This window comes from Lygodium microphyllum, chromosome 22 (assembly GCF_053477565.2).
Source record: "Lygodium microphyllum isolate KBCC chromosome 22, Lygodium_microphyllum_v1.1.10, whole genome shotgun sequence".
Classification (NCBI taxonomy): domain Eukaryota; kingdom Viridiplantae; phylum Streptophyta; class Polypodiopsida; order Schizaeales; family Lygodiaceae; genus Lygodium; species Lygodium microphyllum.
In genome coordinates, this window is record NC_141156.1 from 493,190 (window position 1) to 508,644 (window position 15,455).

Sequence of the window (15,455 nt, forward strand, 5' to 3'; positions counted from 1 at the left end):
AATAATTATATATATGTATATATATATGTATATATATGTATATATATATGTATATATATGTATATATATATATATATATATATATATATGTATGTGTGTGTATATATATATATATATAATTTTTTAATATTTATTGATGTTATTTTAAAATTATTTAAAATTTATTGTATTCATTTTTCTTCTAATTAGACAGGCCTTCTTACTTTTTTAATTTTATTAAATTTGGCGCAAGAGTCGCGGAAAATTTACAGTTTCCTTCGAACTGAATCAACCAAATGACCTAAGAAAATGAAATACGCAGGCTCTTTCAAAGTTCCAACAATTTGAACACTTTTACCACCACTACAATTCCCATTTAATACAACGCATAGCCGTGCACACCTAGTTTAAATATCACTTTGTTGACAAGTGATGCCACCGGGGTTTACAAATTCTTAGCAATCGAAGGTGGTGCTTGGGAGGCACTGGCTGTGAGTTCAGTTGATAGGGAAGCCGATGTTGTTGCTGTAGCAGGATCTTCAGTCGACGACGTCTGGAGATCAATGACAGCACGAGTAATAATTAGTGCGTAAAAGGATGACAGGAGACTGTTAGTAAAAGGAAATAAGAAAAAGAGAGATATATACAGTTGGTTTTGAAATCACTTGCATGAAAGGAGACGTGCCTGTATTTGTGGAAGGGCAGTAACGTAAAAGGTGATTGTAATCTGGACGGGGCTATCTGCATGATCAGGGAGTGTGGGGAAGGCCACGCCCTCGTTCTGGTATGCAGATGCAGAGAGACGCAGTCTCCAACGCGTGAAGGGTGTCATGCGGAAGAATTTGCCACTCTGGGAGGGTAGATTGGGGAGTGTCGTTGCGCCGGTTGCCAGGTCGTAGGCATACTGGTAAACGAGCGGAACGGCCGCCTCATACTCCAGCACCTCCTCTTCCAACCTGTCTTGGAAGTTGGCAGATGACCTGAGCACCAGGTAGATCTCTCCTGTGTTGGTCACTGGCCGGTGCTCCCCCGTGAACTTCACCTCCACGTACCGAATACGCACATAATCCCACGGTGTCGGAAAAGACGATGCATTTCGCTGCGGATTGATCGTGAAGTTATAATCCTCGCCTGACAAGAGCACGCTCACGGGTATGGCATCCAGCACATAGTTGTGCTCCAAATCCACAGTAAGGACTCCATTGCCAAACAACCCGCTCTCTCGGGCACGAGCCCTTTGATTCAGCTGCAGCAAATGCATCCGCACGCTGTCAACTGAAGGCCAGCTGAATGTGAACACCTCCAGCTCCATCAAGTAATGATAGTGGAGTGCCCCCTGATGGCCAGCCAATACATTGAGCAGGCTTAGAAGAAGGCGTGTAGTGCGCATGTCCGCCTGTGTGGCCAGCTCTATGTAACTGCTCAAGTCGGCTGCTATTTGCATTCCCTCCAAGCGTTCTGCTTGCCTGCACACAGAGGAGTAAAACTAATTAGCACCAAAACATCCATGCATCTTAATTAGCTGCATCAGCTGGTGAGCAACTGAATTTGTGACTACCTTCGTGCCATCTCTTGTTGCCTAGCATGCACAAAGAGCTCATATTGCACCTCGCAGGCAAAGCTGGCAGCAACGCAAATTTCCCTGCATACTGCAACTAAGTTCCTGCACTTGGCCTTCCATGTTACCACCTCCGACACCTCAGAGGGCATGAGAGCTGCAAACTCCTCTATGTCGTTCTCCAGGATGTCCCATGTATAAGATAGTATGATAGGCAACTCCGGAGCATGTATGATGTCCTCCAGCTCTGTGGCACTCTCCACTAGCGCGTTCACTGCATTTACCACGTCAACCATCCTCTCTAGATCCATTAAGCTCTGCGATATGGCCAAAAGCTTGGTACTTGCACTTGCATCTTCCACCGCACGTATCAAGTCTATTGCTGCAGGAACTGTTGTTGCTATGCCCCCCGCAATGTCAGCCCCTCCACCAAACTTCAGGGATGCGCAAAGCTGCAGTAGAGCTCCTAGGATCCCAAAGATTGCCCTAGTCAATTGCCTTCTGTTGTAGTCCTCCAAACCTGCGGCATTCAATCACACATCTCAACATTTCATGGTTTACATTTCCATCCATTCAAGCTGACAAATTACAATAAGTATAAGTCATGTAATTAGTGAGCATTTCATAAGACAAACAACCCTGTTCCATCCTATATTTGGCGTCCGCCATCTCAAAGCTTCGTCTCTCAATCTCTGTCATCAACGAGTTCATTCTCCTGATGGCCTGATCCAGCTCACTTTGCTTGCGAATGACAACCAAAGACTCGAACGTTTCTATTTGCCTCTCCTTTTCGGCGAGAGACTTGCTCAGCTGCAGGAACTCGTTGCCTATGATCTAGCCAATATTTTTGAGACAACGCAATCAGCTCTGATGTAATCATGGCGAGCTCCATTATTAAAAAGAAGAACATGCATATGCTGTGTGAGACCTCGATTTGCTGTACGAATCGCGTAAGCGCTCTATACTCTTGGTCGTACGCCTCTGCATTTCTAAGCAGCTGGTCAATATCTTCTTGGTATTCGCCATAAGCCAGTAATGGAACTTTCAAATGCTGGCTTCCATCGGTGGGCAATTTCTTGAGCATTTGCACACGGGCCAAAAGAGTTTTTACCTCAGGAATGCCAATTGTAGAGTCTGGCAAATGCACCACCTAGCACAACAAAATTGTGGCACCATATAAACCTTCTTTCTTTTTCTCAAAAACTCAATACTACTTCCCAACAAAATTGTGGCACCATATAAACCTTCTTTCTTTTTCTCAAAAACTCAATACAACTTCCAAACAAGACTGATAATTTCACAAGTTTCAAGCAAAATCCCACTTTTGCAGATTACCAACATCAAGAGCTTCTGTTTCACTGGAGGCATCACACATTGACCTACAAGGTTTGGTTGGTGGCATGGCCAAGACTGCTTGGCCTAAACGGGATGATAGTTTCTCACCACCAATCACCCCACCCAGCTAGGTCTGTGGTGCCTCCCTTGTGGAAGCCTATGATGATGAAAATTATCATGGACAATACTGGGCGGGAAAAGAAAAAAGTTCAGAACTTCTTGTGCTAATTTGGACATGAACACCCATTATTACACTGGTACCTGAAGTAAACTATCCACGATCCATTCAGCATGCTGTTTTGCGAGGGCAATAATGGCCGGATTGTCAGTTTGAAAGTTAAGGATTGTCTCCACAATCAGTAGAGTAGACTGAAAGCCACTGATAACATCAGGATGCAGCAGATCATCTAATGAAGGCAATGCAGCTTGGCAGTCGACGATACCCTTCCATGGGACTGCATTTACAAGCACATTGAACTTTTCAGAGTTCACTCGAATGAAGTTAGACAAGGGTGCTGTACCCGGCCAGGTGCTGCTTGACTGCATAGCAGAGGTAGTCCTAGTGGTGGTTGTAGCATAAGAGTTGAACTGAGATGCGGTGAAGGAGAACGGACGCCCAAAATACTGATCAAGATGAGTGCCATTGCTCCATTCGAGTTTATGTTTCACCTGCAGTTACAAACTGGTTGTTTTTTTCCCCAAAAAACAAAACAAAATCATTTTCTTCCCCCCGCCCCCCCCCCCCCCCCAAAACAAAGATCATTTTCTACTAAAGAGCACCTCAAGGGCACAGGCCTCAAGGTAAGATACATCAAAATTCTACATCAGAGGGCTTTAAATAGAAACGCCTCAAGAAAATATCCTCAAGGAAAAATACATCCAAGATAATCAAAATAGCCAAAGAAAATACTCATGATCCTGGGCTCAAAGCTCTCAAGGGAATATGCACCATACAATTAGGCTTTTCCTTAATGCCTAGCAAATCTTTTAAGCTCCTTCTGAGAGGGATTTTTACAAGCTTCAACAAGCAAAGGAAAGAGAGCTTCATAAGAACTCTCTTCCTCCAAGGAGCTACTAGAAGTAGGATTTGTAGCCGCCTCAAGAACACCACACGGAAGCGGGGGAGCTGAAGAAGAAGCCTCTACACGAGGAGGGTCCTTACGCCTATAAACCATTTGCACTCGTAGGCCCTCTGAAAAGCGAGCAAAGTTCCTTTTTCTCTTCTTAAATGCTTACCTCTTAGCCCTTTCGACCTCTGATCTTTGCTTTGTTGTCCCCGCAGATGCATCTCGTGTATGTTGATCCACATACCTATCCTATGTTGATTGATCCTCAACGCCTTTATTACACTTCTCTTCCACATCTGCTACAACTTGCTGCTGTGGATGCCGCCTCCTCTTGGAGCAATCTGCCGCCAAGTGACCATTCCATCCACGAACATAGCAATGGCTTGGCACACCAATAAAAAAGACCCTCTGAAAAACTTCCCCCCTATGAATTGTAGGGAAAGAAACAAAAGAAGGAGGGTCTTTCACTAAAGACGGCGGAAGAATCATCCAGAGACAAGGGGTCCGGTCCTCCCCATCTAGGATTAAAACCTCACCAACCACATAATCAATACGTCTACCAATTTCTCTTAGGTGAGGCAAAAAGTCCGGCAATAAAGCTGGAAATTTGGCTGTAACCGTCAGTCCACCATCTAAGTTGTCTAAATCCATTCCCTATGTCCATCTTGCAAAGAAGCCGATACCTATTCCAAAGTCCACAGGGCTCCGTGCTAGGACCTCGTTAGCCTCAGAAAGTGAACTGAACTCTACTTGAAAAGCATCAATTCCCCATTGGGGAAACGTCTATAATCTTGATTAAAGCTCGAAAAACTCCTTGTATCGCATCTTGCATCTATCTATGGAAGGAAATATATCCAACCGCTTTGCAAACTAAACAACAAGGTTTGATACCTCTTACCAATTCATGGATGGTTTGCAAGATGTCCAGAGAGAGCCGTATGCCAATAGTCGAGGCAACAAGGGGGGCGCGGAACATCTCATGAGGATCCCCCCGAGAAATCCGTGCAAGAGGCATGCATACTTCGGCAACATCTGGCGTCACCAAAGTTTCTTGAAGAAGATTAGATGATCTATCATTTTGCATTCTGCTCCGTAAATGTGTGCCCATGGATAGATGGGTGTGTATCTATGTATGTGTGTTGGTGTGTGTGTGTGTATGTGTGTTGGGGGGGGGGGGGGGGGGGATTCAAAAAAAAAAACATCAATCTTACATCAGAGGGATATAATTAAAAAACCCCTCAAGGAACATCTATTTGGTATTTGATCGAAACGGCCATGAGTGAGTTCTAATCCTGTGTATCTACAACCCTCGCCCCCCCATTTCAGCGCCATCTGCCTCCATCACTTCCCCCCTTCCCCCTCTCCTTAGCTTTTTCTTCAGCGCCCAGTGCCCCCTCTATGTTCATCGTTTCAGTTAGAGCTGCACATTCATAGAGCTTGTTTGCCCCCCCCGCGGATGCGTTTTACCTCAAGGCGTCTGTTCTTGAGGTGTTTTCTAATAGAAAATAGTCCTTTTTTATGGAAAAAAAAAAACCCTCAAGGAAATATCCTCAAGGAAAAACATAGCCAATATTGCTAGTGAAAAACAATATAACCTGGAGCTTGAAGCTCTTGAGTGGTTATGCACATACAGTTGATCAAGTCTTAGTTTTTATGCCTAGCATAACTTCTATGCTCCTTAGTAGGCTTAAATTTATGTCTAGCAGATCTTCTATGCTCCTTAATAGGCTGATTTCTACAAGATTCGGCAAGTCTAGGGAAGAGAGCCTCATAGGAGGAACTCTCTTCCTCTAAGGAGCTTCTAGAAGGAGGAACCAAAGTTGCCTCTAGAGTAACTTAAGGGGAGAGGGGGTTATGGAGCAAGCTTCTTGGAGGCTAGAGCAAGCTTTTCTTACAAGAAACTTATTGCAATCAATGTAGATGACTTAAGTGAGTTTCTTAGGATAAAAAGAGAGACAAAAAGGGGAGGGGGAGATAATTGCTTGTTGACAGAGAAGAGAGAGAGGGAGGGAGGAAGAGAGTCAAGTATTATGAGAATGAGAGAGAACAAGGTTGAGAGAGAGTGAAAGGGAGATGGCATATTAAAAGAGTGAGAGACCTACTATGAGAGAGAGAGAGAGAGAAAGAGAGAGAGGGGGGGGCTAAGCCTCTGTGCCCATGCCCACGCAATCTCTTAACTTTTTTCTCCTTTTCCTTCAACCTATCTACAATTTTACGCCAACCCTATACAATCCCCCATTACTATGTGTGTAGCCAAAAAAGGTCGCTGGCTGCTGAGTGCACTGGGAGCTGGCATTTGCAATAGCAGCAGCAACAGCAAATGGTAGCAGATGTAGATGAGAAAAGTAGTACAATCATTGAGGATCAGCCATCATTGGATGGAAAAGTGGATCAGCATACACACAATGCTTCTATGGGGACTACAAAGCAAAGATCAAAGGCTGAGAGAGCTAGGAAAATAGCAGCTAAGAAGAAGAGGAGGAACTTTGCTTACTTTTCAGAGGGCTTGCGAGTACGTATGGTCTATAGGTGTAAGGATCCTTCTTGTGTAGAGGCTTCTTCTTTAGATTCCCTAATTCCTTGTGGTGTCCCAAAGGCAACTAATGTTCATGTTTCTAGTAGCTCCTTGGAGGAAGAGAGTTTCTCATATGAGACTCTCTTTCCAACACTTGTTGAATCTTGTAGGATCAGCATACACAAAGTGCTTCTATGGGGACTAAAAAGCAAAGATGAAAGGCTGAGAGAGCTAGAAAAAGAGCAGCTAAGAAGAAAAGGAGGAAGTTTGCTCGAATCAAAGCGCTTGCGAGTACATTTGGTCTATAGGTGTAAGGATCCTTCTTGTATGGAGGCTTCTTCTTCAGCTTCCCCGATTTCGTGTGGTGTTCCAAAGGCAACTAATGTTCCTATTTCTAGTAGCTCCTAGGGGAAAGAGAGTTACTCATATGAGACTCTTTTTCCTACACTTGCTAAATCTTGTAAAAATCCCTCTCCAAAGGAGCCTAGAAGATCTGCTAGACATAAAAGAAACACTTAATTACTTGTAAGTGCATAACCCCTTAAAAGTTTTGAGCTTGGGGTTATGCATAATTTATTTGGTTATTTTGAATGAATTTTTCCTTGAGGGTGTGCCAGCCTTGAGGTGTTTTTTGCTTTATAGCCCTTTAGTGGAACTCTTTGATGTAGTTTACCTCAAGGCCTATGCCCTTGAGGTGTTTTTTAATAAAAAATGATCTTTGTGTGTGTGTGTGTGTGCTGGGGGCTTGGGGGGGGAGCGCTACATCCTCAACCACACAACCATTACATCTCCTAATCTCTTTTAAATGCAGCACACATTGCAAAAGAAGACCTAGAAACCTGGCTGTAATGGGAGAAAATCCACCTTTCAAGGAAGAAAGGTCAATGCTCTATATCCACTTTGCAAAATTGCCAATACCAAAGTCTAAGTAGATAGGCTCTGTGCTAGGACTGCCGTTTGAGTTGGGGTTTTAAGCTATTTTCTGAGACATTCCTTTCCCAAAGGGGAAACACTCACAATCTCTATCATAGTCATTAAGGCGCCTTCTAAAAGATATTGCACCTGTTTGCTTGAGAAGGCAATCCCTACTATCTTATAGACAAAAGGGAGTAAGGCTCAATATAGCTTACCGAATCGTGAATGGCACGTACTATATTTAAAAACACTCAAATGCCTATTGTCAAAGCGGTAAAGGGGGGGGGGGGGGGGGGGGGGGGGGGCAGGGCATCTCAAGTGAAGCCTCTAAGGAGCTTCTTGCAAGAGGAGGGCATGCTTTAACAGAGTCTTGTCCTAAAGTGCTCTTTGATAGACCTTCCTTATCCATGCTACAAGAGAAAAAGACAGCTAAGGATCAGAGGAGAAGCTAAAAAGAGGTGAGCAGAACTCAAGTTCTATAGACTAGGGTTAGTGTGGAGATGTTGCAAATGGGCGTGCAACACCTATAAAAGAGGGCAGGTGGAGGGAGCTTGGTTGTTGGGGGGGGGGGGGGGGGGGGGGGGGGTGTGTAGGAAAGGGGGCAGTCAGGAGACGAGGCAAAGAGAGGTGTGGGTGGTGCAACAAGCAGAGGTAGGCCGGGGTTTCACACGCTTGAGGTTTCAAAGCTAGATAGTCTCTATAGGATTAAAGTTTTCTTGACTTAGTGCATGTGTAATAGTGTTCTTATGCTTGCTATTTGATTCTTGGGTTGTGTAAGAGAGTTTTCATGTGCTGTCTGAAGTACTAGGGCCTGAATGTAATGTCACGTAGCCTGTTGCCTGAAGTCTGATAATAGCTAGACTACATGCATAAGGGTTCTCATGACCCTAGTTACAGCCAAGCCTTATGCAAGACAATGATAGGGGAAGTACATATTGCCCAAACACTCTTTGACGTGGTTCATTTGACCATTGAGGTGAAGCAAGGATGCCCACTTTCTCCTACTCTATTTGGTATGTGTGTGGAGGAGGTTTTTGATGATATAGAGAGAATGGATGGGCAATAGAGGAGCACAACTATGTGGAGCATGCATACCATTATTGCCCTATTTACATATTGTAGTGTTGATCTAGGTTGCATTAAATGCTATATGCATTAAATGTTATACAGGAGTAATTCCAATTAACGTCAAATTGTCTAAAAATAAAACCGTATAGTATGTCACCATGGCAAATTGATACAAATAGATGTTTTTTCCAAACTTATACAATTGTATGCCATACGATAATGTCATACGATCCTATGACCTTTTTTTAATTTTCACAACTGACAAACCATGAAAGTGGTCTATGGAGACATCAAATCTAGTGTAGCCATACGATTGTATGACATAAGGTCACAATAAGGTGCCTTAAAAAAAGTTATTCCATAAATTATTTCTCTGTTCACGTTTGAGTACGTGTTAGATCAAAGATGATTATGCGATCTTATAAATGCAACATAGGTATTGATTTCAAACTCACCAATAGGGTGTAACATGGCTTGAAAACTTTGCATATATCTACCCATGATAGTGCTCTATCATTAAATATAGGCAAGTCCAAGGTGTTTAAAGCCACGCCACAATGGGTCAAGAAATTTGCATTGATTTTCATTTATGGTCCAAAAAAAGTTGAGTACACACATGCATACACCTACCTAGGGGTGGTATTTGGTAGCCCAATGTTCTCTCTAGAAAGAGCAATAGTTTCCAATCCAACCAAAGCTTATATAGTCTTGGGAAGACTAGAACACATGTGTTTGCAAATTCAACTCCATGAACCTTGCTCTAATTTATGGCTTTTTGATATTCTAGTAGCCTTAGCTCTGCTTTATGTGGTAGAGGTACAAAAACCTTTACTACACCTTGGTATCCAAATGGTAGCATGGCTGGATAGAGATCTCTAGAATGGTCCTTAGTCTCTATAATCCCAAGTAATGAAAGCCAAAAACTTAGTAGCAAGTGAAGCGATTCATGCAAGCATGGTTGCTCCTCTGGTGGTAGTAGAGGCACTTACTAAATTCATTTCTTCTATACACAAGATATGAAATCTACCCAACAATAGATATACTTCACACAACCTTGAAACCATCTCAACAACTAGCTCTGTAGGAGGCTCAGTATGCTCATACGAACAAATGATTTCATGGTTTCAATAGCATGGCTTAAGTATAGATAGGCCACTCCCCTCTCAATATGCCTTAGATGCACCCTCTCAACACCTTGCATGTGAAAAGAATACTAGGATAGCTCACTAAGACTTGATCTAGCTAGAGACTTAAAAAACACGGATGTAGTCAACCTATGAGCTAGACACAAAGATGGCACATCATAGAGGAATTTTCCTCCAAATTACACATGACAGGTTTGTGACTAGACCCAATTATATGGACACTCACTTGTATCATGGACTACATTGTGTCATTGGCAAGCTGCAAACATCTTTGCACCAACTTGAGATTGGGACCAACAAATTTAGAGTGCCAACAAAGGGCAAGCTAAGTCAATTATCCCAAAGGAAGCCAAAAACAAAGCTTTAGTTTATATGTCGCTACCTAGTTATAGCAAAAGACTAGAACTCATGAAAGATAAAGCCTAGCTCCCTCACCATAGATCTTTAAACCTCAACCCAACACTTTTTCTCAAGTTTGCAGGTTTTAGTTTTAATTTAGTTTTAAATTTTTAAACAATCAACTTTAGTATCAGATACACCTTTTTATAACTTTTGGTCTCATACATCGTTTTGGCCTTTCACAAATGTTAATATAAAAACTTCTCTCTCTCTCTCTCTCATGCTTAAAGCAATTAGCCTTTAGCGTAGATTTCAACATCAAATTTTTCAAACAAAAAGGTTAAGCCACAATAAACCTAAATTCAATCTTAAGTTTAACACGAGCCATGTGCAAACATAGCTGACTGCACTATTTGCTTGTACTCCTGCCTCTTATTGCCCACCCCTTTCAAGGCCCTCTGTCCCCCCCCTCCCTCCTCCTTTCTTGCCTACACACCTTTATCCCACATGGCCGGTTTTTTTTTTATCAAGAAGGCACAAAGCTTGTTTGAGTTTGCCGCCCCCCACCAAAATAAAATAAATAATAAATTATATAAATAAATAAAATACAACCCATTCCACTTTTTCTTCTTGAATCAAGGTGCAAGTTGCTAGGACGTCAACACAAGCTAATCTTCAAGAAAGTTTGGAGACACCATATATTGCCAAGGTATAAAACTTTTTTGCACGAATTCTTCTCGGCGGTCCTCATAAGATGCCCTGCTCCCTCTTGCTACCTCAACTATAAGCATATGACTTTCACAAACACAATTCGCACCATCCATGAATTGGTAAAAGGTATTGGACCTTGCTATTCAATTTACAGAACTATTGGAAGCATTTCTTCCAACAGACACATGCAAGATGCAATACAAGGACCTTTTCAAGCTTTTATTAAGATTATGAATGTTTTCCCTCTTGGTAAAAGGCTGCTTTCGAGTGCACTTCAATTTGCTTCCAAGGCTGACAAGGTTCTAGCACAGGGCCCTGTGGACTTAGGTATAGGTATTGGTGTCTTTGCAAAATGGATGCAAGGAATGGGTCTCTCTAATTTGGATGGTGGACTGATAGTTACAACTAGGTTAGCGCTTAGTTGCCGGAGTTTGTGCCTCATCTAAGAGAAATTGGTAAATGTATGGGTCATGTGGTTGGTGAGCCTCTAGATGGTGAGGATAGCACCCCTTGCCTTCAATTGATTCTTCCGCTGTCTTTGGTGAAACGCCCTTCTTTTTCTACATCTCTTCCTGCGATACTCTTTTTTTTTTTAGGGAAGGGAAGCGGAGGGAGGATTCTTTAAAGAGTCTTTGTTATCAGTCTTCCAAATTATTGCTATGTTCGTGGATGGAAAGGTCACTTGGCTATTGAGTGCACTAGGAGAAGGAGGCATCCGTAGCGGCAGCAAATAGTAGAAAATGTAGATGAGAAGAGTAATAAAGTCATCAAGGATCAGCCAACATTGGATGGAAAAGTGGATTTGCATACTCAAGATACTTCTACGGGAACTACAAAGCAAAGATTAGAGGTTGAGCGTGCTACAAAGAGAGTAGCTAAGAAGAGGAGGATGAGATTTTCTCATTTTTCAAGGGGCTTGCAAGTATAGATGGTCTATAGACGTAAGGGTCCTCGTGTGGAGGCTTCTTTGTCAACTTCTCCGATTCCTTGTAGTGTCCCAAAGGCGACTATTGTTCCTACTTCTAGTAGCTCCTTTGGGGAAGAGAGTTTTTCATATGAGGCTCTCTTCCCTATGAGTCTTGTAAAAATCCTTCTCCAAAAAACCTTAGCAGATTTGCTAGATATAAAGGAAAAACTTAACTAGTTGTATGTGCAAAACCCCTTAAGAGCTTGAAGCCCAAGATTATGTATGTTTTGTCTTTACTATCTTGAATGTATTTTTCCTTGAGGCATTTTCTGATTTATAGCTCTCTAATGTAACTCTTTGATGTAATTTACCTTGAGATATGTGCCCTTGAGGGGTTTTTTAATAGGAAATGATCTTTTTCTTTTGTTCCCTTTTTTTTATGTGGTGGGTGGGTGGGTTTTTTTTTTTTTGTGGTGGGGGGGAGGGGGGGGGATTTCAACCTTAAGGGGATTTCAATCTTAACTCAACTCCAACCTAAGCTAAAGGCTAGTTTTAAAAAAAGACAAGAAAATATACGACCCCAGCCATATCATAAACCCTAAAAGTTTGTAATGTGAAACCCTTACTTCACTCCTTGTCAAGTCAACAAGTAAAAGGTGATAACTTTGTCATGCATTGATTGGACAGAAAAGGTTATGACATCGCTATGCACATCACCAGCATGCCCAAGACTAGGTCTAAGTTTTATTAAAGTTAGTCCAATCCAAAACATACCTCATTAGACCATTGAGCTAAGGTTTCTTTCACCCTTTAGAGCTAATGAGTAGCTTAATCCCTATGATAAGACCTAGCACTAGCAAAAAACAATCTGAAGAACCAACTCAAAAGAGCAATCATCATAAAAAAGATGAGTGGGCTTCTAAGCTCCCCTCTCCTATAAAAGTTGGTACTTAATGCTTTCAGCTCAAACTTATTTCAGAAAAATGTTGAAAAATGACTCTTTATCAACAAGCAAAGAAACAAGACGACAAGGTTAAAACACTAACGACGGTCTTGTTTGAACAAAAAAAAAGAAAAACGACATGAAACTTAGGAAATTTGGAAGATGTATGGGACATGCATAAAGTCTTTAGGTTAGCCTTCTCAGGTTCGAGGCGTCGTTATCAGTATAGGTCTACTTCCAATTCAATTGACTCTGAAAGTTCTGGAGGTCAAAGAGCTCACAACAATTTTAACTACAAGATCAATCTAATTTACAGAACTCCTCAGGATAAAACTTACCATCGAAGGAGTTTGGATCTAGGTACATGAGATCTTGAAAAGAAGGCAAGTCAAGAAAAGAACAATCATCTACAGAATGCCTTACATTAAAAAAGAAAGTTTGCGTAAAAGAACGAGGTAAGTGTTGGAAAAGCAAAACAAGACGTACCATAAAACCTCTGCCACTTTCCACAGATCAGTGCCCACCATACCAATTGAAAGTGTTTGAACTATATGTCTAAACATATAGTTCAACATAAACATACTACAGAGTAAAATTACCTGAATGAGTAGAGAGGCCGAGAGGGAGCCCGAAGCAATGACAACTCGTTGAGCACGAATAGAGCAGCGATGAAGCGGAGTTGTGGTCGCAACCCTCAAATCCCAACTGCTGAGGTCGAGGACCACATCCTTGCTTTTCAGGATGAGGATGCGGCAAAAGATGAGCACAAGAGAGGAGCCAGGAAGCGAGAGTGTGCCATTAGAGCCCTCTATCTCCACCACATCAGCGACCACGATGAGACGCTGAACGCGCTCTGGTTGCCGCAATAGCTCTTGGGATGCGGTGTCCAGCCTGAAAAACATCCGGTGGATGGCCATTACCTCGCCGCAATTCACTTTGCTCAGTCCCACCTCCCTTGCTATCGAGTTTGACCCTCTGTAAATTTCCTCATAGTCCTCCACAACATTGGCCTTGAACCTCTGCCTCGTTTGCAATGTCTGCTTCTCCTCTGCGTGGTGATCTGCATGCACACTAGCATGCTGTGTTACTCATACCTCACCATAAGCCACAGTACATGCGCAATCAACCCACATTCCTCACCATCGTCCTGCTGCAGGGACATGCTGATTCCGTCATGGGCTCTCGGGTGCATGGTTGTCGGAAGCCAACACCCACGTCTCGTGCTCGTTCCTGCGGTCACCACACTGTTATTGAATCAAATGCATCGACACTACTTAACTCGTCAGGATTTGCACTTACAGCTGGACGTAGAACGCAACCCTTTGTGTTATGGACCTCGCCGAGTCGCCGCCCTTTTGTGATCGATGGATGGAGAATACCAACACTTGCCTGTTACTGTTTACAGCACGGCCCTGCAGAGCTGGCCGTATTTTGATACGTGGCGCATATTACAAAAAGTAGTCACGCGTGACTGACGGGACTTGGATAGATCGCTGGATGTGACTGCCCGACACCTGCAGCAGGTCCGTGCAGGGCCGGCTGTGTTGTCACGCGGGACGAGCATGGACTCAGGCAACTTGCAAGTTTCAAAATGAAAGAGACTCTCGTACGGAAAAGAGAAACATATATTTCAGAAGTTAGAACTGAATCCTCGGGAATCTTAATCATAAAATACGAGAAGAGCCTCAGAATCTTTATCATAGAGCACACAAGTTAGTAAAGAAGTAATTAAATACAAGTAACTGAAGGTAATTAAAATTTAAGATGGCTAGACAGACAGCGGACTACCTACCTTTATTTCAAAGTAGTCAAGGGAAGAAAACCCATTTAGAACAATAGAATAAAGAATGGATTGTTCAATATTTCAAACAGTTATTCACAGAAAACAACGTCAAGAGTGAGGAACAAAGGATCAGTACTAAAGAAATAAGTCGGACATACATACATACATACATACATACATACATATATATATATATATATATGTATATGTATGTATTTATATCTATAAACACACACACACATATATATATATATATTTATATCTACAAACACACATATACATATACACATATATATATAAATTTAAAAAAATATATAGAATATGTCTTTTTAAAAAGCGCTGGTATTATCGGCGTTCTGTTATTTATCACCGGTATTACCAGCGCCCGCCGGTAGTACCAACGATTAACGTCGATGTTACCGGTGCTTCGTTTTTTATTTTTTTTTAATAAAAAAGTCTGTTTTTTGTCGGTACTATTGGCGCCCGCAAAAATATTCGATTTCGAAACGCTGGTAATCACTCGTTTTGTTGTAGTGTTATGCAAAGATTTTCGTTCCCATGACTGACCAGTTAAAATGTACGGCAATAACTTCTCATTGGGGAGAGGAGTAGCAACGAAGCTTTGATAAGCTTAAGGTTGCATTAGCTACTGCTCCCGTTTTAGCTATTGTGGATCTGAAAAAGCCATTTGTGGTTGAAACAGATGCAAGTGCTAAGGCAATAGGTGTTGTTATTATTTAAGACAGTCATCCAATAGCCTATGAGAGCAAGAAACTCAATTGTGCTCAACAAAACTACTCAACTTATGAAAGAGAGCTATTTGAAATCATATATGCCTTACGTAAATGGCGACATTATCTATATGGTGCGCAATTTGAGATAGTTTTTTATCACGAAAACATTAAGTGGTTTATGAACCAAATGGATTTGAAGGGTCAAAAGGCCAGATGGGCTAAGATTCTTTAAGAGTATGATTGCAAGCTACGATATCGCAAAGGACATTACAATATATTTAGCTGATGCTTTAAATCGTATGTCGAAGATTATTTTGTTATTATTCATAGAGTTGAAAAGCCAATTATTAGAATCTTTACGAGGCAAATGCAAGCAAGATTCGCCATACTCTAAAGTGTGGAATCATGTACAAATGAGGGGTCCCTCTCACTCAAATAGTAGTGTTCCAAGTTCTT

General features: G+C 42.0%; 1 protein-coding gene across 5 annotated transcripts; it reads right to left on the bottom strand.

Annotated features, from left to right (window-relative positions):
- Window positions 1-285: 285 nt before the first annotated feature.
- LOC148016812 (uncharacterized) lies at window positions 286-13,917 on the bottom strand. Of its 5 annotated transcripts, none has more exons than XM_087662863.1 (9): window positions 13,782-13,917; window positions 13,623-13,712; window positions 13,082-13,530; window positions 3,134-3,541; window positions 2,466-2,687; window positions 2,176-2,371; window positions 1,538-2,057; window positions 665-1,445; window positions 286-532 (listed from the first exon to the last, which is right to left on the bottom strand). In XM_087662863.1, the coding sequence occupies exons 2-9, from the start codon at window positions 13,672-13,674 to the stop codon at window positions 425-427; spliced, it is 2,736 nt and encodes a 911-aa protein (XP_087518989.1). In that variant the 5' UTR covers window positions 13,675-13,712; window positions 13,782-13,917; the 3' UTR covers window positions 286-424. The 5 variants fall into 5 exon arrangements, with proteins under 5 accessions (XP_087518989.1, XP_087518988.1, XP_087518991.1 ...); XM_087662862.1 differs by having other exon boundaries at window positions 13,082-13,542; XM_087662865.1 differs by having other exon boundaries at window positions 13,082-13,553; window positions 13,782-13,916.
- Between the last annotated feature and the right edge of the window lie 1,538 nt (window positions 13,918-15,455).